At 48.9% G+C, this 22444-nt stretch overlaps 9 protein-coding genes across 9 annotated transcripts; 4 read left to right on the forward strand and 5 right to left on the reverse strand.

The window, feature by feature from the left end:
* Positions 1–13: 13 nt before the first annotated feature.
* BDV37DRAFT_291698 (uncharacterized protein) lies at positions 14–1481 on the forward strand (the record flags this gene model as incomplete). The annotated part of the gene is made up of 2 exons (XM_032089006.1): positions 14–190; positions 672–1481. Exons 1-2 carry the CDS (start codon positions 32–34, stop codon positions 1479–1481), a joined length of 969 nt encoding a protein of 322 aa, XP_031935056.1. The 5' UTR covers positions 14–31.
* Positions 1482–1951: 470 nt separating this feature from the next.
* BDV37DRAFT_291700 (ASST-domain-containing protein) lies at positions 1952–7733 on the reverse strand (the record flags this gene model as incomplete). The annotated part of the gene is made up of 7 exons (XM_032089007.1): positions 1952–3559; positions 3746–3789; positions 5382–6353; positions 6855–6859; positions 7254–7313; positions 7382–7443; positions 7500–7733. The coding sequence occupies 7 exons, from the start codon at positions 7731–7733 to the stop codon at positions 1952–1954; spliced, it is 2985 nt and encodes a 994-aa protein (XP_031935057.1).
* Positions 7734–9210: 1477 nt separating this feature from the next.
* BDV37DRAFT_264985 (eukaryotic translation initiation factor 3 subunit D) lies at positions 9211–11465 on the forward strand. The gene is made up of 2 exons (XM_032083727.1): positions 9211–9557; positions 9618–11465. Exons 1-2 carry the CDS (start codon positions 9353–9355, stop codon positions 11162–11164), a joined length of 1752 nt encoding a protein of 583 aa, XP_031935058.1. The 5' UTR covers positions 9211–9352; the 3' UTR covers positions 11165–11465.
* A 651-nt stretch (positions 11466–12116) lies between these two features.
* On the forward strand, positions 12117–13063 carry BDV37DRAFT_49256 (Zn(II)2Cys6 transcription factor domain-containing protein). The gene is made up of 2 exons (XM_032090760.1): positions 12117–12246; positions 12381–13063. The coding sequence occupies exons 1-2, from the start codon at positions 12151–12153 to the stop codon at positions 12753–12755; spliced, it is 471 nt and encodes a 156-aa protein (XP_031935059.1). The 5' UTR covers positions 12117–12150; the 3' UTR covers positions 12756–13063.
* Positions 12754–13058, reverse strand: BDV37DRAFT_264987 (uncharacterized protein). The gene has a single exon (XM_032083728.1). It carries the CDS (start codon positions 12990–12992, stop codon positions 12837–12839), a length of 156 nt encoding a protein of 51 aa, XP_031935060.1. The 5' UTR covers positions 12993–13058; the 3' UTR covers positions 12754–12836.
* On the reverse strand, positions 13044–14990 carry flbB. Its single transcript, XM_032083729.1, has 4 exons — positions 14390–14990; positions 14248–14335; positions 13628–14191; positions 13044–13560 (listed from the first exon to the last, which is right to left on the reverse strand). The coding sequence occupies exons 1-4, from the start codon at positions 14484–14486 to the stop codon at positions 13098–13100; spliced, it is 1212 nt and encodes a 403-aa protein (XP_031935061.1). The 5' UTR covers positions 14487–14990; the 3' UTR covers positions 13044–13097.
* Positions 14991–15145: 155 nt separating this feature from the next.
* Positions 15146–16288, reverse strand: BDV37DRAFT_49192 (uncharacterized protein). The gene is made up of 4 exons (XM_032090759.1): positions 16021–16288; positions 15794–15958; positions 15203–15597; positions 15146–15153 (listed from the first exon to the last, which is right to left on the reverse strand). The coding sequence occupies exons 1-3, from the start codon at positions 16089–16091 to the stop codon at positions 15360–15362; spliced, it is 474 nt and encodes a 157-aa protein (XP_031935062.1). The 5' UTR covers positions 16092–16288; the 3' UTR covers positions 15146–15153; positions 15203–15359.
* A 760-nt stretch (positions 16289–17048) lies between these two features.
* Positions 17049–19016, forward strand: BDV37DRAFT_49276 (uncharacterized protein). The gene has a single exon (XM_032090761.1). The coding sequence runs from the start codon at positions 17610–17612 to the stop codon at positions 18801–18803; it is 1194 nt and encodes a 397-aa protein (XP_031935063.1). The 5' UTR covers positions 17049–17609; the 3' UTR covers positions 18804–19016.
* A 432-nt stretch (positions 19017–19448) lies between these two features.
* Positions 19449–22105, reverse strand: BDV37DRAFT_276693 (putative arsenite resistance protein Ars2; the record flags this gene model as incomplete). The annotated part of the gene is made up of 2 exons (XM_032085605.1): positions 19449–20087; positions 20141–22105. 2 exons carry the CDS (start codon positions 22103–22105, stop codon positions 19449–19451), a joined length of 2604 nt encoding a protein of 867 aa, XP_031935064.1.
* Positions 22106–22444: the final 339 nt, after the last annotated feature.

A 22444-nucleotide genomic window follows, 5' to 3' on the forward strand; every position in this document is an offset into this window, starting at 1 on the left:
ATTCTCACCTATCTAATCATACGCCACTACCATGGCAGACTCAGCGAGGCGTGGCCGTCGAAACAATCGAGCATCTCGCAATCGACGAGGCAAGGGTAAAAAGGATCAAAGCTCTCCTGACCAACCTGAAGAAGCTCTTGGAAATGGCTCTGGTTTTTCGCATTTTGAAAAAGATGCTTCTCGCTCCAATGTGAGTTAAACATCATCGTCATCGACCGTTAGCCCTAACCCAACGGAATAGACTCGGGATATTGGAAGAGCTCGCTCTCGTGCAAGCCAAATGGTAAGATACATATTATACCTCGCCTCTAGCTTCTATTGAATAAAAATTCCAGGAGAATATCAACCCTCACTCGCCGCAAACCACCCAGACTCCAGCGAATGCGTCAAACACAAGAAAAAGAAACCACCCTCAGAAGCTGGACGCCGTCCGTTCATCACCGCGAAACCATGCACACGGTACGGAAACTCCAGAGCCTGTTAGACACAAGCAAGAGCATACCAATAGCAAGCATGCGCCTGGATCTCCACTGGCTTCAAAAACCGACACTAAACGACAAAAGGCGGACTACCCAACACCAGTACCAAGGATTCTGTTCTCCCAACCCGCTCCTAAATGCTCAATTTCTGCGCCAAAAGTACAAGACAGCAAACCGTTAGTTTCTGGAAAGAAAGTCAATTCCCCCGAGGTACTGGCAAAGCCCGCATCGCTCTTGGGCCTTCCTGCAGAGATACGTTGGGAGATCTACCAGTACCTTTTCGAACCGCATCGTGTAGAAATTCTCCGTCGCAAGGATAAGAACACCGATACGTCTAGGCCAGCTCGCTATAGGCTTTACCATCGCCAGCAGAAGCCTCGCAGCCCATCTACGCAGGCAGTTGTTAGTAATGGCCACCGCACCAGGCCGACGCCATTCTTATTTGGCCTTGTCTTTACATGTCGAACTATTTATTGCGAGGCAGTTCTTCTGCTATACTCGACTGCGCAGTTCATATTCAGTTCCTCGAATTCCATCATGCGATTTCTTAGAACCACATCCAAGGATCACCAGGCTGCTGTCCGTCATGTAGAGCTCAGTCACATCATGTACAATGAGCCGCGGTTGATGGCGTTTCGCACATTCAAGATCCGCAGTGACATTGCTTGGTACATTGCCTGTGATGAGATGGCATCAGCCTGTGTTTCTCTGAAGGTGCTACATGTCAGATTAGCCATTTACGACTGGCCCATCCGACTGAAAATAGGCGAGCCCTGGTCTATGCCGCTTCTGCTGTTCGGCCACTACGACGGAGGCTTAGACTATGCGGGCGTTCAGCTTCAAATGAAAAGGTTTCAAGACGACAAACTTCGGTCTGTGGCACGCGCTCTGGAGCAGAAGATGATGAAACCGAAGATGTTTCAAATTCGAGAAGATGAACGACTAGCGAAGGAATTGATGGGACCGATTAAAGCAAAAAAGATCTTGAAGTTAGTGGTTTAGCCATTTGGGCGTTATCCGGACGTAGTTTTATTTGCATTTTTACAAGAATGGCAGCGGTAACTCCCTGCTAAATGGTTTAGGGAAGGTTATCTGCTAACAATACTGCACGTTCATCGTTACAGATTGTGTTTTTCTATTTAATGCTTCTTTTTGTCCTTTAGCTTCCCCCCCCCGGTTTCCTTGGAGGAACTACAGAAAGAGACCCTGCGATAGGAAGCAATTATGCATCAGTTCTATGACTAAACTTTGATTTGCATCCAGGTATAGACTCGATGTATACGTAAATCGTTAAAAAGGAAAAAGAAACGGAGGGGGGGAGCGGGATAGAGACAGATTATAGAGTACAACATTAAAAAGATACAACGCCAGAGATATGCAGTGGACGCTTTGCAATATGCCGTGTATACGAACCGCTAAGCATTCGCCATAGACATGGTTTCTCTTTTGCTTTCTTGGTGATAGAATCACGTTCAAGTAGACCGTTCGTTCAATGGCTGGCTTTCCTCGGAGGCAACCTCGTGGTATGCCTGCATACTACGCCGCCGGAAATACCAGTACATGCCTGCCAGAAGTCCGCCCGTAGAGCATAGAACTAGAACGAAGATGAGAAGGCCCCCGACTCCGCGGATGACCTCCCACGCTTTGTAGATGGATTCGGCCGCCTCTTGAGCCTTGACGTAAACTTCTTCGGCGTCATCGGCGTCATCGGCGTCATCGTCAACAGCAATGGTTTTGTGCTCATGGAGATCCGATGGGTCGTGGGGTGTTGGCATGGTATTGCCTTGGAACCCGGCAAGTCGCCAGTTACTCGGGGGCTCGGTCCGTTGAATCTCAGAGGTCCCCAGAGCGTTTCCGTCCTTGTCCACTGCTTCCACGGAGACCCAGTCCAGGTAACCATCCGCAATGTACATCGTCTCGAAGTCGAGTTTGGTGGTGTTGCCTACCAGCACAGGCATCCCGTCCTGATTCGCACGTGCGTAGAAATTCCACGAAGCAACATCCGTTGCGCCGTTCCAGCTCACGTGGAAGATGGTAGTGAGATCGGTTTCGTCTGTTCCATAGACGGACGAGACTACGTCCGGCGGGGTATTGGGCCGACCAGTGAAGTCGAATTTGTACGACCGGTAGGTGGAGAAGCGAGAGGAAGCAAAACGGGCTTCCATAAGTACGTTACCCTCGGGGGAGTGCTCAGATTGGTATCCCCGTTCACTCCAACCCACGAAGACGTTGCCATTGGGCAGTGTTTGCACGTTTCCGCGCAGCCGAGTAAGGTCTCCGTCCGGACGGTTGTATCGCGCAATGACCTTTGCGGTCATCGGGGAAACACTGGTGTGGAGCTGCACGTAGAGAGCACTTGAGGTGTCTTCTCCCTGTTCGATCTCGTCCGAAGCGTTGTTGAGGAACGAGATGGTCGTGTGTGTGGCGTTGGATTCGATAAAGCGCACATGGTGCTGCTTGGAGAAAGTGAAATCTTGGACGAAATCCGACGTTTCCCCACCAAGCCGCCAGATGATACTTTTATCCTTCCCGGAGATGAGATAGATAGTGTTCGTGAATCGGGCTGAGAGGATATAGTCGCCAGCAGCATTCTTATCGACCGCGTTCACATGAATGTAATCCCAACCAGGCGGGTCGGCAACTGGTGTCGATGGGTCCAATTTCACAGATTCATCAAGAGGGATGTAGCCTTCGGAGTCCCATTCAAAAAGCACCTCACCCGTAGCTGTGTCCAGCTCAACCAAACCACCGGTGAAAACCCAGCTGTACTCATCGGGACGACCAAGGGCACCCAAGTTCATGTACTTGCTTCGATACGTGCAAGCTAGAGCCGTCTTTCCGCCGTCAAGGACGTTGAATTCGTGCATGTTGAATGCGGCAAGGTCATTGGTCACCGGGATTGCTTTTTCCGTTTCATAATGCTGATCCAAAACATATGCAGTTCCCTTCTCATCGCCTTCGAACTGAAATGTATGCTGCAAGATAAATGACAAGTGGGAGCCGCCATCAATGTTAGGCACCGCTTTGAAATCGAAGATATTGCGGTTATCGTATAGGCACGATCCAGCCCAGATGAGAGTCTGGATAGATAATGCGAGTCAGCGTTTTTCTTGCAATCTGGCAGATCACAAGCAGTCCATTTCAGGTGAACGTACACCGTCTGCATCGTATATGTAGGGCCCGACTTGGCACGGCTTCCATTGCTTCGTCGGGGGCTCTGGGTCAATTAAGCTATAAGGCGCAACGAACCAGTAGCCCGAGCTTACGGCGTCGCGGTCATAGTAGGTGATATCGAACTTCAACGCCCTCACTTGTGGGAGCTATGGTCTGTCAGCAGCTTACTGTCAAGGATCATCGGGCATACGAACTGTCACGAAGGACATAAAATCATCATCAGATGCTGCGACAATACTACGAAAGCAGAGAAAAACCAAGGCCAAGAAGAAAATCATATTGAATGAGCGACTAGGAGTGCTCTCCTAAAAACTAACAAACGAGAGGACGACAAAAGGAGAGACAAGTTCATCCAGAATATAGTCAGGTTATAAGCATAGTCGCCGTCGTCGTCTGTCAACGCTTGTTTGAGCTATAGGAGTAGGGAGTTCATTCTTTGCCCGGAGGTCCTGGGGTTAGTCCGTACGGAGTCCGGGCACATATAAAGACAACATGATACTACGTAAAGAAAAAAAAGAAAAAAAGAAAAAAAAAAAAAAAAAAAAAAAAATCCCGGAAAAAAGGAGAAGAATAGGCTAAAGCACTCCACAAAGAGGGCTGGCTTCGATGGAGCATCTCCATAAAGATGGTTCGAATGGCCAGTGACAACGTAAGTGCTGAGATGGGAGCTGACGATCGAGCCTTGGCGGTACTGGACGAGGCGCTGGCCAGCCAACAGGATCTTGAACCACGGAGTAGACGGTGGATTCAATGCGTACGGTCGATTTCCGGAGACGTGGTGTCCTCCTGAGCGTCGTCATGTCCTGCTAATACTGTTCAATCCTCAAGTATGATTGAATGGTGGACAATAGCAGAGGTCAATTGATCCTGCGCTGTCAGTTCTGCTGGCAGTGTGAGCAAAAGAGATTGCAGACGACGAAACTCAATTCCCCGTCCGGCGCAGAGTGCCGTGATTTCTCGGCAATTTCCACCTGGTCCAAAGATCTCAGCGTTTTTGGAGCGGATCGACAACCGGAATGTCCCAGAGAAGCAGATAAAGTGGGCTCCTTCGCTCCCTACCCGAGTCCACACATGAGCTTTGATTCGAATTGTCCTTCCGTAGTAGTAGTAGTTGCTAAAAAGTCCTTTCTTTCTTTCTTTCGAACTATCCTTGTTTACGGAGTTGATAAGCGCAAGACAATCTGAAGCACGTATGAATCCCTCCCTCCCTCCCCAGAGGCACAGGGTACATACGAGAGTCCAAACTACTAGAATCAGTGATTGGGGTTTGTTCATAGGAGATGCAAGTCTAACAATTCTCATGTTAACGATCGGACATCAAGGATCTGCGTAAGCCCATCTAAGCTCCACGTTGGAATTTCAAACCCAACCCTATACTCTACACCATCGTAACCACAGCACAGCGTTCTTCCATATCAATACGGCCGGTTGGAGTTGGTCGCTGTTTTTAGCCCATCCTTTGTATTTCAAATCATCTTGAAAGAGAGTTTTAACCGGTCCTTTTTCCCTCTCCTCCAAAGCGGATGGTGAGATCTTAGGAGTTAATCAAGAGTTTCGGAGAATCATATATGGAACGAACTGTAATTCATTATCCTTGGTTATCCTAATTTTGATCGCCTGATAAGTATGCATACTCGGCAATGTCAGGTTCACCGAAGCCTTTTGGGGAATACGTAAGAATCTTTGCTAGGGCTACAAGAACGAGTGCTTCCGTTCCCAGCATATCACTGAGGTCGAGAAACGGTGGAAGCAATTGTTCACAGATCTTTTGGATGTCGATTCGCGTAATATTGCCAGGCCCATCGTGACGGAGTGCATCAACGGTAAGTGCCCACGCAAGAGGATTGTACAACACGCCTTCATGCGTATAGAGACCACCAGCGGCCTTATTTGCGCAGATGGTCTGTAAATGATTGTTGGATACGCCCACTCCGCTGTGGTCCAGTAGCCGAGCAGACGCATTCTCCCCACTCATGGGCATCACTACCGTGTCGAAGGAAGAGTAAATGGTGGTCGTAGGAACATACGCAGAGTCTCCCCGGTTGCTTCGCAAGACCTGTATAAAGTTTGCATCCCACCCTTGCTGCCAAATCGAAGGAGTACATGCTAGCTGGCTCAATAGGGGGCATGCCATCCACCTGACTATTGTTCCATGGAAGTCGGGGCTGATAGCGATGAAGTCATTTACTACGTTTCGGGTGGAGGGCCAGTACTTCAGTGCCCACTGAATATCCAGTGCACCTTGGGACCAAGAAATCACGGCAATATTGGATGATGTCAAAGCGGAAACATAGTTGAGCGCATAGGCGACATATTCGGCATTTAATTGAATGTCGTCTAACGAGGCCTGAGGAAGATCGACCCAAACTAGATCGCTTTCGGGTAAGGCTTTACTCAACTTGCCAAAGTTGAAATAGAAGTTTATGGCTGCAGGAACAGCGGTTCCTGGTACCAGAAGCACCGGTAATTTCTTGTCCTGTTCGAGTGAGAATGACTTGGGAATGTGAATGGCTGCCCGGAGAGTATTTTCCGCAACGGAGTACGGCGCATCACTTTTTGCTTTGTATGGGTATATACTCAAGTTTTCTGGGGATGGGTTGTTCCGGTGAATTGTATCGAGGTCAATAGTGGCGTAGCCATTCAGCCATGCCAGTACTCTGGAAGGTATCAGGCCGGATGCGGTGATTTCGTTTGCAAATTCTAAGATATCGGTGGCGTTATTCGTGAAGATTGAACCAAGTCTGGTCCAGACAGACTGCACAGAATGGGTCCTTGAATCTTTACGGTTCTTGATTTGTGCGACATTGGACAATATTGAGGAGACTCTCTGTGAGATCCCTATGTCATTGATGGAGAAGTCATTTGCGACGAGCGATAACGTCGATACAAGATCGAGATCGGAAGGTAGCGAAGTGCTACCTCGGCAAACATCTAGACGTAGGGCAATTAGGCTCGGAACAACGCAGTATGTGAAACCAGCTATTGAGCCTGGCATATTGATTCTCATTTTGAGGGCTCTGCCAAAAACATTGCATCCATGGAGATCGAAATTTTATCACGGCGGAAACGCAGCTCCTCGGCAGGAAACACCCAGTTTACGTTTTAGGAAGTGGTCTCGATATAGGTTCAATTGCTGCACCTCTCCCTCGCAATGAACCTCTTCTGGCATACTTGACTATCTTCTGTTGCCATTTTTCTAACCTATACTTTTGCCATTATCTCAGAATTATCTCCCACTGCTTCCGTTGGCTGTGGTCTGCTATGGCACCACTGTTGCAGTATTTCCCCAGCTTCTTGGAAGGTGGTGGCATTGCGTCTGACTTGTGCAGTATTTTCCTCTACTTGATCAGCAGCGTCGAACATGTAAAGAAAGAGGATTAAGATATTCAAATGGCGAACAATCCATCGAACTTTGAAGAAAGAGAACTTGATTTGGCGTAGTATGATATTAGAAGTTTAACATAAACAAGTCAGTAGTTAGACAGGTAACATCCCATCCAAAGAAAGCTAGATATAATTATACCAGGTGCAATTCGGCATCATCTCATTCACCCCAGATGTACAGTAGAACCACTCTATCCGCGTTGATAGCTCGCCAACATTTCCATAATCCTAGTTCTCAGTGACGAGGTCCGAGCACCCAAGAGCGACTGTGCCACCCTATAAATGTATGTTAGACGAGACATTTCTGTCTTTACTTTTCTTTTGCCCTCTCGGAAAGAACTTACCAAGAGGTTGGCTTCAGTGCAGCACTTAGGCCCAGCTTCGCAAGAGTCATCCCAGGCATGACCTACATGGATTGGTTAGAGATATGTACCACCTTCGTCTAATCTTTCCTATGAAGACACGCGTGGCGGATAGAGGCTTACAGGCCAGGCCAATGGAACCCACAATGCTTGCAGCGTTGATTCCTAACTGCTTCAAAATCGGATCAACTATAGGATCAAGAGGTGTTTTGAGCTCGCCACAGCACAGGTATGGCTTGACACAGTCGGCCTCAACAATTTCGCCGGAGGAAGGAAGAGCCAAAGCGATGGCTGCGCCGGAGATGAAGAAGGAGAGCGCGGTAGAGAACTTCATTGTATTTGGCAGTGAAAAAGTCTTACTTGAGAAAATAGATAGAGAGATGAGGAAGTAGCCTTCAAGTCTGAGTCTGCTGGTTTACTGGATGGAAGATGTTCTAGGGAAGTATCTGAAAGGGTTCAGGTCACCTTTTATATTCGAGATTGAGAGCGAACCCTCGGGTAGAGCTCTTCAGCTACGTCCGTCCTATCCAAAGGAAAAGACATGATAGTCCAATGGTATTCCAAGAGTCGTTATCTCGGATGAGCTGAGAGGTCAGCTTCAGCAGTCGGCATTCAGCAAAAGATTAGGCCCAAAGTGAAGTTCCAGAGGCAGATGATTTCCCAGATGGGGTCTTGATCCACAAACTATTCAACTTTGATAAGAGTTAACTAAGTCCCATGGGATGTATGTAAGAATGTGCCCTGATACTTCGTAGATCCCAGCACTATCGAGATCTCCATGCAGGGACAGAAGTGTTTCCGGTGGAATAGGTCATATGGTATAAATTATCCTACAATTTGATAGGTACTACGGAGAGAATGGAGGTCAGAACGAAAGCCGGAACCAAATCTTACCTTACCTATTCCGTATAGTTCGTTGGCCAAGCCCTAAGGAACTACTCCGTAGTACTACAGTACTACAATAAAGCATCAGTTCCTTATCAGTGGAGCCCTCGCATTAGCTCCAATCAGACTTAACGCCATGCCCGATGATCAGCATCCAGCCCCAGAAGCGAGGGGAAACCATCTGTGCATCTCCAGGATGGCGGAGCAGTACTAGCTAGAGCAAGGGAGATAGGCCGCTCTCGTTGGTCTTTACCAGGCGACCCTTAATAGTCTAGTCGGTGGTGTGGAAGGCGACAGAGCATTGATAAGGACCGTATATTAATGTGTCATCGTATTTCTTCGCCCCTGAGATCTTGTTCGATCAAAGCGTCATTAACAATTGAACCTGCAGCTCCTGAGTATCCTTATAATTTGAGTTTCTAACTTCCCCTTGCTATCTTATACCCTGATAAGCATTGTAGATCCAGACCTCTTTACGTAAAGATGAAAGAACTAAAGACTATACTTCAAGCCGACTTCAGAGATAACACATATCACAAAGTCCCACCTCCACCACACTGGTTCTCATTCAGTTCTTGTTATCCCAAACAAGTTTGCTGCGCAAAATATCACTAAATAAACCTAATGAGAAGACTGCTACTGCACTTGACTATACGGATTTGATCTGTTTGTGGCTTTTTTCTGTATCTCTGGGGTTGGCTGATGGTGTGTAAGTAGAAAGGAAACTACTAGCTTTGGCTTGTATCTTCCAGTGAAAATCAAATTTGAATATCTGTGAGCTTAGAAAGATTTTCTTTCTTTCTTTAGAACTTCTTGCTCTCCATGTTTATTTCCTTTCTCTTCCAAGTGTACACAACGCGGTATATACACACGTGATGTGGCGGTGCAGAGCCGACCAAGCCAAGCCTTCTAGCCACAAGCCCACTCGCGACACAAAAACTCAACCCGCAATTATCAATTTCTCCGCCGCTTGTGATCTCACCATCCGCCGAGATACCCTGACGTCTGCGCGGAGATACCTTGTTCTTCAGAAATCGATTTCTGGGTTTATTATCATCTCCGGACATCATGGCACCCATTTCCATCGCCGACATTGTGGCGGCCCTGCCAGCGGAGGACACTTGGGGCCCCGCGACCTCGACCGACAATATGCTTGAGGGTGTCCCATTTGCTCCTTTCTCTAAGGGTGACAAATTGGGTCGCATGGCCGACTGGACTTCCGAGTCTAAGGACCAAAGAGGTGGTCGTCAGGCCTATAACCGCAACTTCAGGGGTATGAGTTAATCTAGACAGTTAAATGCGGGTCCGCAGCTAACATACCAATCATCAACAGACCAGCAAGTGTACGGAGCCGGTTCCTCCAACCTGTTCAGCATCCAGGCTGCTGAAGATGAATCTTCCTTCTCAGTCGTTGACAACACTCGTACCTCTGCCAAGCGCACCTTTGGCCGTGGTGGTGGCACCGTCTTCCGCGGCCGCGCCCAGCGTGGCGCGGGCCAGAGAGGTGGCCGTGCTGGCTTCCAGCGTGTTGGTGCTGGCCGTGGCCAGGGCGATCGCTTCTACGACAACCGTGCCGGCCGCAGCAACCGTGGACGTCGTTTCGGATGGAAGGACTACGACAAGCCGCAGAGGACTCGTGAGCCGTCCGTCAATGTGCGCCCCGACTGGACTATGCTGGAGGAAGTGGACTTCAGCCGTCTGCTGAAGCTGAACCTAGAGACCCCCGATGGCGAGGACATCGACTCGTATGGTTTCCTCTACTACTACGACCGTTCTTACGACAAGGCCCCTGTTAAGGGTGCCGAGCGTAGACTGCAGTCTCTTGACCGTGCTGCCTACAACGTTACTACCTCCCAGGACCCTGTCATCCAGGAGCTCGCCGAGAAGGACACTGCCACCGTTTTCGCTACCTCCGATATCCTGTCCATGCTTATGTGTGCCCCTCGCAGTGTCTACTCCTGGGATATTGTTATCGTGCACCAGGGCAACAAGATCTACTTCGACAAGCGTGAGGGTGCCTCGCTCGACTTGGTAACCGTCAACGAGAATGCAATTGACGCCCCTCTCGAGCTTGCCGAATCTTCGGGTAAGCAGGAGTCCATCAACACTCCCAGCGCTCTTGCCATGGAAGCCACTTTCATCAACCACAACTTTGCCCTGCAAACCGTCGCCGAGTCCCAGGATGCCAAGCTGGAAATGAAGAACGCCAACCCCTTCTACAATGCTTCTGAGGAGACCGAGCCTCTTGCCTCCAAGGCCTACAAGTACCGCCGCTTCGATCTCTCCTTGGAGCGTGACGAGGAGCCTTTGAACATGGTTGTCCGTACTGAGGTCGACGCCCTCCTGAAGAACCCCGTCAACGGCGAAGACCAGCAGCTGATCGTCAAGGCGCTGAATGAGTTCGACAGCAAGGCCCAGGGCTCCGGTAATGCTCTGGACTGGCGCAGCAAGCTCTGGTCGCAGCGCGGTGCCGTTGTTGCCACTGAGATGAAGAACAACAGCCTTAAGCTTGCCCGTTGGACCACCCAGGCCGTCCTTGCCAAGGCCGACGCCATGAAGCTCGGTTTCGTCTCTCGTGCTAACCCCCGCTCCGCCGCTGGCCATGTTGTCCTCGGTGTTGTTGGCTACAAGCCTCGTGATCTCGCCGCTCAGATGAACCTGAACCTGGGCAACGGTTGGGGTATTGTGCGCACCATTGTCGACCGTATCCGCGCCCTGGACGCCGAGGAGGACGAGGAGAAGGTCAAGAAGTACGTTCTCATCAAGGACCCCAACCGTCCCGTTCTCCGTCTCTACAGCGTGCCAGCCAATACCTTTGAGGAGGATGAGGAGGCTGCCGCTGAGGAAGAGGAGCAGAAGGCCGAGGAGGATGAGGAGTAAATTGCTTATGATTGAGTTTATTCCTGCCATGATATCATAATGTCATGATGTTTCTTTCGAATTTCCGGATACTTTTTGGTGAACATATTCAAAAGTCTTTTAGAGCTCTGAACATGACCGTTGATGTCCTTAACCGATTTGATGACTTTCTAGCATCTCTAGAAGGGCTTGCTCTCCAAACTACACCCCGTACTCATAATACCTATCGTTTCTTGGAAGTATGATCACTGTACTCTCAACAGTATCCCACTGCCCGTTACTCATTCCATGAATCCCTTATTCTCACGCCGATTCCAAATCAGCACTTAAGACTTTGCGATTAAGACCCGCCCAGTAGCAGGAAAGAAGACGAGACGCTACTACCTTGTTTCACCTGCCTGAGCATGGCTATGACCCGGTGGTAGCATATTTACGTACATACGCACTGTGTACTACGGCAACAACCATCATGAAGCCAACTTGTTAGACAAGTAACGTAGAGCTGACAAAGTAGGGTAATTAATCTAAGCAGTGTGAACGTTTCACGATCATTCCGCCGATATTAGACTACCCATAACATCAGGGTTGATACATTCGGCCTGCAACGACGGACACACCGACATTTGCTCAGGTAAGTACAGGGTAAAGAAAAAAAAAAAGGGGGGGGGGAAATAAAGAAGAGACGGGGGAACAAAGGATACGGAATACTCCGTACTCCGTAGATCCACACGCAAAAAGCCAGGTGATTACCAAAAACGATAATCGGGAAATAAAAAAAGCAAGACTCGGAGAAAATAAAGATCTGAAACGGCTATTTCTTAGTCATCATGCTTCACGGGAACAACGGCTCTAATCAGGGTGGATCGAGCTTAATTAGTAGAATGGGAGATTACTGTTGCATGCATTGTTACCACTAAAGATCATACCAGTCTCTTTTTGTCCAAACAATGACAAGTTGAAATTTTTTTCTTCTTTTTTTTTTTGGCAAGAAAAAAGCCAAAAATAGAATGATGGGAAATAATACCATGGACGTAGCAACGAGCCACAAATCCAAGCCCCGGGCCACGGCCTCATGTCACCCTTGTCGAACTCGCAAAGTGAAGGTATGTGTTGTTTCAGATACGATGCCGTACCCCCCCTACCTCCTCCTCCTCCTCCTCCTCCTCCTCCTCCTCCTCCTCCTCCTCCTCCTCCCACCACCCCCTTGCCTTGACGTCCACTTACAGGCGTTTTGTAGTGTAATCGCCTGTCTCCGTGTGAAGCCTGCACTACACGAGGAATCCAGGAGGAATGCAAGTATAGTGCTCCGAATGAAGATCGACAGGCGATCGCGCAGGCAGAAATGATTACCGAGCTCAGGGGCAAGGTGAACCAAATCCGGGAACAAATAGCGCAGCGTTTGGCATATCGGTCATCATTCGATGGTCTCGAAGAGGAGGAAGAGGAGGAGGCCGCTGCTATGGAGATTGTGTACTCGGCTCTGAGATTAGGAACGGAGGATCTGGTTTGGCACATCGTGGGGAGGATTCGGAATGGTGAGGATTTAAGAGATTTAGCGAAGGATGTGGCGCGGGATATAGGAATTGAGGATGACTTTTCTGTATGTTTATAGATTATTGAATTGACTTTGTCCGATCTCTTATGCATACATATTGATTGCGTGGGAAATGATATAACCAGAGCACTGCACTGCCTAACATGCCACACAGTCATGTTCAGCTATAGAAAAACAACTGCCATTTTTCATGGCCAAAATATTACAAAGATGATGCGAGAAGAAAATTCTCAGCCAACGCCGAGTAACAAACAACAGAAGAATGATATACACCAGGATTCCACACCAATGCATCAGCCACCTATAGCCGAAAGAAAACAACGCTCCGGAGCTTCTATATGCACCCCCCCCCCCCACCCCAAGTCAGGGGTAAAAGAACTATTAACTCATGTCATGGTATCATGAATACAGCGTCTCATCTCCGGCGCGGGAGAATCCCAACTCGACCCTGGTCCCGATGACACTGCTCAGACAGTCCATGAGCTCGAAGTCTTCCACCACCGCTCCAAATCCATAACACCTGACTTTGGTGTTGAGCGTGTCGATTATAATCCTTATGTCATCTCTGGTCAACGAGCGATACATTTCATGGTTTTTCAAACATTGAAGGGCCATGATTGGTGTAATTTGGCCATCGGTCACAAGCTGTCGACTCAGGTTGAGCAATGTTGTCAGATTGGCATGTGGAAGATTATATGTCTGATGTGGGTAGGCTTGTTCATGGGTTGTGTTGGCAATATAACTGGGTGGCGGACAGGAAGCCATTAATGCGTGTCCAGAGAAAGGCATATCTTCATCATCGGCCTCCGTAATAGATCGTCGACAGAGATAGTCGGTATGTTCGCGACATGGTGATTCCAGCCTATTAAGTGATCAGTTATGGAGGGGCGGGAAACCAGGAGCAAAAACATAGGTGAGGGAGAGCGTACGTCAAAATAAAGTCGATTTGCAGCTGCGGATCATTTTCAAAGATACCCGCTGGCTGATTAGGCTGACGACTTGCTGGTGCTATCCGGTCAAGAGTGGCTAAGGCATCGCAGGGAGCAGCATTGCAATTTTGGTGAGGTGATAACTCTTGGGTTGGTGAGACGTCGATGTGCTCTATCCCGTTTACAATAGGGCTTAAACTAGAAGATGGGGCTGAGATAGTCGTGGGTGGCGTCGTGTAAGCGTGCTGAGTTGATGGAGCTGACTGCGCGACAGCTGCAGGCTGCGATCCAACACTGCTGGCAAAAGGACTAGACTGGTATGTTGCGTTTGTTGGACTTGTGCGTTCCGCCTTGCGACGTTCCACTTCCGCCTCATAGTTGATGCCATGTGCGGCTAGAATTTCTTTCAATATATTGTTCTCTTCCGATAATGACCGAACCATCTCTCGATGTTGGTGGACAGTCAAATTCGCCGCGGATATCTCTTGTGTGTAGGCCTCTCGTAATCGTGAGACTTCAGTCTCTAGCGCTCGCATATACTGTTCCTTGCGTTCGCGATGTGTCCTAAACCTCCACGGTTGGTATATAATCACGAGACCAAGTCCGCATTGTCGACGTACCTTTGCGCCTGACGATTTAATTCCTGGCGCCTGGTAAGTGCCGGCTTGCTATCCGGTTTTGGGCCCCGTCGTTTTGCTGGTTGACCATCTGGATCGGCAGAGGTCAGTACCCTATTGGAGACCAAGGAAGCAAGGCGCATACCTCGTGTAACTTTTTTTTGTCCACCTCCAAAAAACCTAAACCATTCTGTTCCCATGGACGCTTTCATTAAACTGCCCTGTGATTGTCGGCCTATCATGGTCTCGAGTCAGCGACCAAATCAGACAAACAACGCCAAAGCGCAACTGGAACCCAATGATCGCTAGGCAAAGCCCGTGTCTGCTACGTCGACATGCTGAGAGATAAGAAAAGAAAAGAAAGGAAGGAAGACAGAAAAGCATCGTGAAAGAGCACATCATTTTGTAGCTGGGTTAACAATGTATGAAGTCTAGTAAAGCACTCCGCCTAGCAGGATCGCATTTCATCTCCAGCGACAGAATGGCCCCGAAAAACCTCAGGATTCGTTTTAAAATCATATAGATAAAAACAAGCCACGAATACGATATCAACTGCATCACGCACTTACCATTGAGTTCATCATTTTGTCGATTCAACGCTTCTACCTCCAAAGGCAAGACTCCGTCATTCAGGGAAGCCATGTTGGTTGGGAGAATGTGTGAAGAGAAAAGTTATGTGGGATGCGACCGGCGTGAAGATGGTAGAAAGGAACGGACGGGTCCAGTGGATTAGGATCTGGATGAGTCTAGAGGCTAGGTTATTATTATGACGGCCATGAACATCTGCGACCGTTGTCAGCCTTGAAACGAACTACTTCCGATAAAGTGGATTCGCTTCGTCCAAGCGCCCTTACCGTTGGTGGTAAGTATGTACATACATCTATCCGGGTTGCTTCCCCCCGAGTTCGACTGTGAATTGAGTTTAGACACGAGGTATCACCCTGGGAGTCCTACTCACACCATGAAATGACGATAGAGGGGAGATGTAAAGGTACGGAGTAATGAGAGCTCTAAAAGGGATGTGGGGGGAAGGAAGAAGCGTAAGAAATCGAGACGCACAAACAGAGAGGAAGTGGGACAAGGTACCGTCCGTCAGTTGACGATGTCGAAGAAGGCTAAGAAATCAGCGGTAGCGACCGCGGTACAGTTCGACTTGGAGTCCCTGTCAAGCGGGCTCGATTTCCACCGAGAAACTGGTGGCTTATTGGTTTGATGGGTCTGGTCACCCGTTCTTCAGCGGCCCCAGTTGGCTTGGTCTTTGCGCAAGCTGGATGGAAGAGATCCGTTGTTTCTTTCTCCGGGTACTGAAACGACGAATAAAGCCGAATCGCCCGTTTCCTCGATTTGGGATTGCTTAAATGAGGCAAAAAAAAAAAATTATCAGAACAACTCTTTTTAGTACATGTTGCTTAGGAATTCGATAGTGTATATTGGTGAAGAGGAAAATCAATAAGTCAATCAAGATGCTAAAAGGGTGGGCGACCCCAGGTGGGAAAGGAAAAAGAAAAAAAAAATCAAAGAAATGGAGAGAAAGGGAATGAAATCTCACTATTCTTTCTTGAGTTTGGCTCTAGTAGTTCTCCTGCCACTCGAATCAGAGATGGACTGCGTGTTGAGATCTGATTTCTTTTCAGGGAAGGTATTGTAGTAGTTCAATCTGTAATGGTGTAATACCCACAGCGACGATCGGCCGGATTGATTGGAACTCGAGATTCTGCTCCAAAGAGAAAAAGTAAGCATACCATCCACCCGTGTGGAGGGTAAAACCGGACTCACCCATGCACCATGAAGCCCGAAAAAGAGCATCGATCTCGTCGTAGAGATCTCTTTCCCTTTTGTTCCTTCATGCGTTCTTTTTCTGTTTCTTTTTCTTTTTTTTTCCCTCAGGAAACACTCCTGAGGCTCCTGCAAGGGCGCATAGGGTGACCTCACACGCTCTCTCTCTCTAGCGAAATATTGACTAGGGCTTCCCCGGAAAGCGCTCTACAGCCACATTTGGTACCTAAGTCAAGACTAAAAATTGTCGCGAATCAATCATCGCCGCTATATCAATCAAATTCCCGAAGGATAGGAGTTGCACCCGCCACCCTCTCGTGATTGCCACCCTGATGACGGTGAAACGGTCGCCCAATATTCATTGTAGATGTATTGTATGTAAAATAGGCAATTGTAGTGGTCACCCTTATGTGAACTATCTAATACCCCATTCTCTTTTTAGCTTTGGAGCAACAGTTGCCTTCGATGTATAGAGGCAAAGCGTATCGGCGTTTGGACTGGTCATTCCGTGTTTCTTTCAAGTGTTTCCGATTAACGAGCCCCATCGTATCTTTGGGGCCATTGAAAGCTTGGGATTCTTTGGTGCCGGTATGGTACCAAGTGGGTAAAGATGGATCTCTCGCCGGGATCCCCAACGCTCTTTCCGTCGACTTAATTGGCACCAGTCAGAGGAGCGAGACCAAGAAAGGAAAGACGAAAAAGGTACTTCTCGTGCCGAGGAGTCTGGTCGCTCAGAGTTAGTAGTTGTACGTACCAGTTGTACATACATACATACATGACACGCATGGCCTCTGCCGGACTTCTTGAGTACTTCTCAAGCATCGTTTGTATTCAGACAATGTGTGACCTCCGGATTCCTATGATCATGTCATTCGATTGACATTCGTCGCACCCTACCTAGATACTTAGCCGCGTATCTATCCTTGTCAGGGTGGAAATTTTAATTGGGGCTCCAATGTGTACTGGATCTGGGCGTAGTATCCCGGATGCTCCCTGCCACCCAAAAAAAAAAAAAAAAAAAAAAAAAAATTGGAGCCCCCGTCTAATTGGTGATTAACGGAATGGAGGGCCGGCTCGTAAATCTTTTTCTTTTTCCCCCTTCGTCTCCTGCTTGTTGTCTCTTTAATTTAAGTGATGCGTGGAGTATACAATGGCACGTTTAGATGGAGATCTCCATGGAGTGGATAGGTGCTATTCTCGACAGCTCGACGCTGACTCCCGGGAAGCGCAACCAAGATGCTGGTACCAAGCATGAAAATCATAAGTGTTGATGGTTCTTAGCAGCCGAATCACCGCCGAGAATTCGGCAAGAGATCGAGATGAGGACTGAGAGGATCCAATGCTATTGAGCTATTGATGCTGATCTCAAACCCAAAGTTGGCATTTTTACCCTCTTGAGAAGTCACCCCACTTCCACATGACTCGCCTGAGCTATACTCCTTTGGGGCCTTCGTTCTCTTTTCTTCACAATTCATTATCATTGCTTTTGGCGATCTTCCACTGAACTACCACAATGTCAATCGAACTTCCTGCAGGATTCATCTGAGAGATCACTCCACCATGTTGCAGCCACCTTATCCTCTGATGTCATGGAACATTCGGAGATCCTTGTCCACATCGCAGCGCCATGCGGGGTGAGCGACGACGCCCACTACCGCGCTCAGGCTGAAGCTATTCTCGGCTTCCAGAGTGCCTCATGCCAGGTTCTAACTTTGATACCGGGCGACAACAATAATAACCATGATTATACCATCTCTACCGCTGCTAGCGACGGATTGCCCCGGCCCCAGTTGCCATTCAACAACACGCCGCTCCAAGACCCCATGATCCCTACTAATGATACCTCCAATTTTACGGCCAGTATAATATCGAATAAAACCATCGGGTACGAGGAGAATGAGCTGCCTAATGGCCAATCACATGATTGTTCCCTAAAAGACTATCTCGATAGTCCAGTGAGTGTCATTCCGGATTCTCAACCTGGAAGACCATCTTCGGACACCGGCAACCTGCAGGATGTCGACCAGCAGCTATCTACCACTCGAGCTCAGGGCTCCCCATGCTCTGCAGGCTTAACTCGTGCAAAGCGATATCAAACAGAGTTGCCACGGCTAAGAAGTGACCGAAAGAAACTGCGTCATAGCCCGTGCACAAACGACGAAGCTAATGCAAATCAGATCAGTGATTCCGCGGTCCAGTCCACAGCTCTGTCGATATTCGCTAACACAAGCTTTCCTGTTCCCGTGGAAATCAGACCTCCACTACCTCCCATATCAAAAGAACAGTTCACAACACATATCACTCCAACTCTAGAAATGCTAGCCGCTCGTCTGAAGGGCCGGACATACAGACCTCTCAGGCAATTTAGAGACCTAGACATATTAGAAAGAGGATATTGGTATCTCCGTATTGATGTTGTGGAGGCGGAGACGCATGAGCCCATTATCTCCCTGCAGGAGAGCAACGGGGCTTGCATTTGGGACATGTCCACGTTCCGCCGCTTCTGGTTATTCTTGTCGGACTTCATCAAAGAAGGCCGTGCAGGGTGGGGCGTATGGTGCATACTGGAAGACGTGCCGAGTGCCCAACTACCACACAATACCCCGGAGTCAACGCTACGCGAAATGGATATCCGTCAGCTGACTCTAAAAGCCTATGCGTGGGGCGAAATAGCTTCTCATATATATCTCCTCCTGTTCCTCGCTAGCGAGCGCCGGGTTCGCAAGATGGGCGTTCAGTGGCGGGATAGTCGGGATGATGTAGTTATCCAGATGCCTCGATGAGATAAAGTAATCGGTGGCACATAGTACACGAAACTATGAGGGCGACCGATTCTAAGCGACACCATTTGTACATACTTAAAACGACATATAAAGAAAGCAATATGAATATATTGAATGCCATGGACGTATCTAGTGGGGCGCACTATTCTGCCATATACAAAAACCCACTGTACACTGTGAAGTCCAGTATTGAGAGCCAAGTGGTTACAATGAGGCTCGTCACAAGCAAGTAGAAAAAGTAGTTCATTGATCTCTTTTACTTCGGTTCAAAAAGGAAACTATAGTACAATCAAAAGGAAGGAGGCATAAAAGAAACAAAGGTGCAAATTTGGAAGTAGACATCGCCATGTTCAAACCTCGGGTAAGTTTGAGAATGGCAAAGTACGGCAAGTACAGTGTTGTCGCAAGCTATGGAGGATTTCAATCCATCACTCACGACTATGCAACGCACCAGCGACCAGAAGACGGATAGGAAAGTAAATTCAGTGTGCTGTGATAAAACCAAATATAGTGGACAAGAAAAGCGCAGAGATATTGAACCCAATATGTCAGCCTGAATCAACGAAATGCAGACACAATACCTGTTGACGCCGTAGTTCAAAGAAACGAAACATAATAAAGGAGAGTTTATGAGAGTTCTAGTACTCAATAGTTCAACTCGCCGCTTCCGGCTCCACCAACTGCATCAAGGTCCTCATAACTTTTAAGACTGCGGCCCTGAACGGCTTCCCGGGGGCCCATTGCTTGTTGGGCAGTACCAGCTCCCATAGCATCAGCAAATCCGCCTGCCCCAGCAAAAGCTGCCGCGGCTGGATGGCCGGGGGGAATGTACGGAGTGCCGGCGTTAGCTGGAAGACGACCACCGGAACCATACATGCCCGACATACCGCGAACTGGGCTCAGACGGCCGTTTCCTGCGCCGCCATGTCGAGGGCCACGACGATCATATGGTCCTGAGCGATTGTAACGGTTATTACGACGCATAGCGCCTGGCTGGTGCAGGCCAGAGTGATCCCCCGAGACCAATCCATTCCCGCTCCAAGAACCAGCTTGATTCGGGACACCCATCATACTGGGCAACCCGGCCCCGGGTAAATTCTGGAAACCACCAGGTACATTTCCATTATGTCCGATGTACGGCGGCATGGATGCTAAGCTAAAGCCACGAGGGGTGCCAGCTTGGCTCTGACCAGAGCTGAGAGGGAAATGGCCATTGCTATTTGCATCAGAGCGCGACGGCGCAATACGAGCAGGGTCCAGAACATAGGCATTCACCAAAGAAAGCTGTCACATGGTTAGTCTCGCATCGCAATGAGGTCTCAGAACCTGGAACTTACGTCACTGCTGATATTCTCAAACCATTCGGTATGACGCTTTTCCACATGTTTGCGCCAGAAATGGTCCGCCTTGAATAACTTAGTGCACTCAGGTACCTTGCAACGGTATTTGGATTCGTCCTCTTGCTTGACATGCTTTGCTAACTCTTCTTCCAGCGCCTCATCAACAGGCTTGCCGCCCAGCTTCCGAATATCCACATTTTCCGGTTCTAGAAGCTGCAGAAGTTTATCCTCAAATGTCTTAACCCAGTTGAATGCGCGCTGTAGCTGTTGTTCTGACTTAGAACTAAACCGTTGTGGTCGTCTTTCCTCGATGGACGACTGTTCTTCTCCTTCTTCGCTCGGTTCCTTCTTCTTAGAAGGGAAAGGTTGGCCAAGGGCACTCGCTCGAGCTACAGCTTTGGACTGTGTAGTGAGGCCAGCACGGGGCCGCCGGAGGTGGCCGCCGGGACACTTTCGAGCAAGTTCATGGACTGAGTCACTCTCAAAAACACAAAAGAAGCAGAAATTATAGACCCTACGGAGGTATTCTACCATCAGGTCCAGTTTCTTTTTCTTTGCGAGGAGTTCCTCATCATCCACTTCGTCATCTTCCCAGCCTTCCTGCTCCTCACCTTCTTCTGCTTCGCCCTCATCCATATCGTCCGCATCATAGTCAGTCCTTCTTTTTTTCACACTAACAGGACCTGTGACTGGCGGTTGCAGCCATCCCTTTCCACGTAATTCTTCAACACGTTCTTCGATCTTGGCATAACCGTCTGTATTTCCGCCCATCTCTGAGTCAAGTCTTGAAACCAAACGTCGGGCCAACTCCAAATCCCGTTCAATACGCTCCGGAGCTGAGAACAAGTCCCACAATGCCTTTTTGCGGGGTTGGGACGGTGGTACATGGACGCCAACATGACAAACAAAGTCTCCGTGAACTGGGTCATGTATAGTTTTGTCATTGATCGCTTCAAGTGCCTTTTCAGCGGCAGTCACGCTCACAGCTCCGTTGGTAGCCTTGTCGTGCTCCATATCCTCACCCTCCTCTTCTCTTCCATCCCCTCTCTCGATGACAGCAACATCCGGGGCAGGATGCAACATAATCCAACCCATCCGATGATACTTCTTGGAAGGATTCGGATCGCTAAGGCTGAGCCATTTGAACCCACCTTCTTCCTCTCCCAAATGTTCTTTACAGAAGTCCTCTATCTTATCACGGCTCACATTTGGTGCTAAGGTTTTGATAAGTAGAGCTGGTTGGGACAAAGCTTCATCCCGAAGCTCTCCACCCCGGGTTGGGAGCAAGTCCAGAACACCAAGAGTCTCACCAACAGCCGTAGTCTCACCTTCTTCCTTCTCAATGACGCCACCTGCTCCATCGCTTTCACTTTTGTAGATGCCCTCTAGGGTAAACTCATCAAACAACCCGCCATCTATATCACGCTCCCATTGTTCGTAAGCACCAGTGCGGAAGTCCATCAGGCGCCGACGGAGGGGGTCCCGGACTTGCGGGACATAACGTTCTTTGAACCATTCCTCGTTTCGATGTTGCTGCACAAATGTCCTGGCCATCTTAATCTGGAGATCTACCTTGTAGGCATCATAAGCGGCCTGAATCTGCGCCCTCTCCTTTTCCCGGTCTTCGCGAGCTTCGCGTTCTCCCTTAACACGGTCCGAGGGGCGACGTCCGCCATGTTTTGCGCGTTCCTTTTCCTCCTTGATCGACTGTTCGGCGCGCCACCACTCCGCAAACCAGTTAAACCCGACTTGGAAATCAAGATTCAAGGGATTGGGAAGCGGATTGGTTGGGATTGGTCGCTTTCCCGAATCTTGGCCAGGAACGTAACGATCGATATTTGCAACGTTTGGGGAATGAGCACGGCGACGCTCATCACGATCTCGTACGGCGTGTTCACGGGATGCGGTGTAATAGTCATCTCGGGAAGCCCGGCGATCAGAAGGTTCATAGCGGTCAATCATAGCAGGCGAGCGGGAACGGCCACGTCCACGACGACGGTCCTGAGATGCTACAGCAGCTTAAAGGTTATGAAATGTTACTATAAAGCGATGACTGGCCCACTAGCTACTTACTAGGTGACCTGCGTCTATAAGAATCAACTGGCGCCCTAGACGCGTAAGGGTCCCCTTCACGGGCCCTTCCGGGAGACCCATAACCATCATAAGAATCCATCTGGAAGAAAAAGAGAAATCACAGGTCGCTGTATCAAAACCTGCGAGTCTATTCCAAGATCACGGTCAAAAGATATGCGACAAGGATGCCGATTAATGGGTCGATCTAGAGTAGTCGGGGCAGCCGGA

This window comes from Aspergillus pseudonomiae (genome assembly GCF_009193645.1).
Source record: "Aspergillus pseudonomiae strain CBS 119388 unplaced genomic scaffold BDV37scaffold_143, whole genome shotgun sequence".
Classification (NCBI taxonomy): domain Eukaryota; kingdom Fungi; phylum Ascomycota; class Eurotiomycetes; order Eurotiales; family Aspergillaceae; genus Aspergillus; species Aspergillus pseudonomiae.

Bases quoted from the DNA above. Each gene is read 5' to 3' on its own strand.
- BDV37DRAFT_264985 (XM_032083727.1), top strand. From the start codon at position 9,353: ATGGCACCCATTTCCATCGCCGACATTGTGGCGGCCCTGCCAGCGGAG. The intron at 9,558-9,617 runs GTATGAGTTAAT...AATCATCAACAG, and splicing joins CTATAACCGCAACTTCAGGG to ACCAGCAAGTGTACGGAGCC.
- BDV37DRAFT_49256 (XM_032090760.1), top strand. From the start codon at position 12,151: ATGATGGGAAATAATACCATGGACGTAGCAACGAGCCACAAATCCAAG. The intron at 12,247-12,380 runs GTATGTGTTGTT...GGCGTTTTGTAG, and splicing joins GTCGAACTCGCAAAGTGAAG to TGTAATCGCCTGTCTCCGTG.
- BDV37DRAFT_264987 (XM_032083728.1), bottom strand. From the start codon at position 12,992: ATGCATTGGTGTGGAATCCTGGTGTATATCATTCTTCTGTTGTTTGTT.
- flbB (XM_032083729.1), bottom strand. From the start codon at position 14,486: ATGATAGGCCGACAATCACAGGGCAGTTTAATGAAAGCGTCCATGGGA. The intron at 14,336-14,389 runs GTATGCGCCTTG...CTGCCGATCCAG, and splicing joins ACAAAAAAAAGTTACACGAG to ATGGTCAACCAGCAAAACGA. The intron at 13,561-13,627 runs GTACGCTCTCCC...ATCACTTAATAG, and splicing joins CAAATCGACTTTATTTTGAC to GCTGGAATCACCATGTCGCG.
- BDV37DRAFT_49192 (XM_032090759.1), bottom strand. From the start codon at position 16,091: ATGAAGGAACAAAAGGGAAAGAGATCTCTACGACGAGATCGATGCTCT. The intron at 15,959-16,020 runs GTGAGTCCGGTT...TCTTTGGAGCAG, and splicing joins TCGGGCTTCATGGTGCATGG to AATCTCGAGTTCCAATCAAT. The intron at 15,598-15,793 runs GTGAGATTTCAT...GCCTCATTTAAG, and splicing joins GCCAAACTCAAGAAAGAATA to CAATCCCAAATCGAGGAAAC.
- BDV37DRAFT_49276 (XM_032090761.1), top strand. From the start codon at position 17,610: ATGGAACATTCGGAGATCCTTGTCCACATCGCAGCGCCATGCGGGGTG.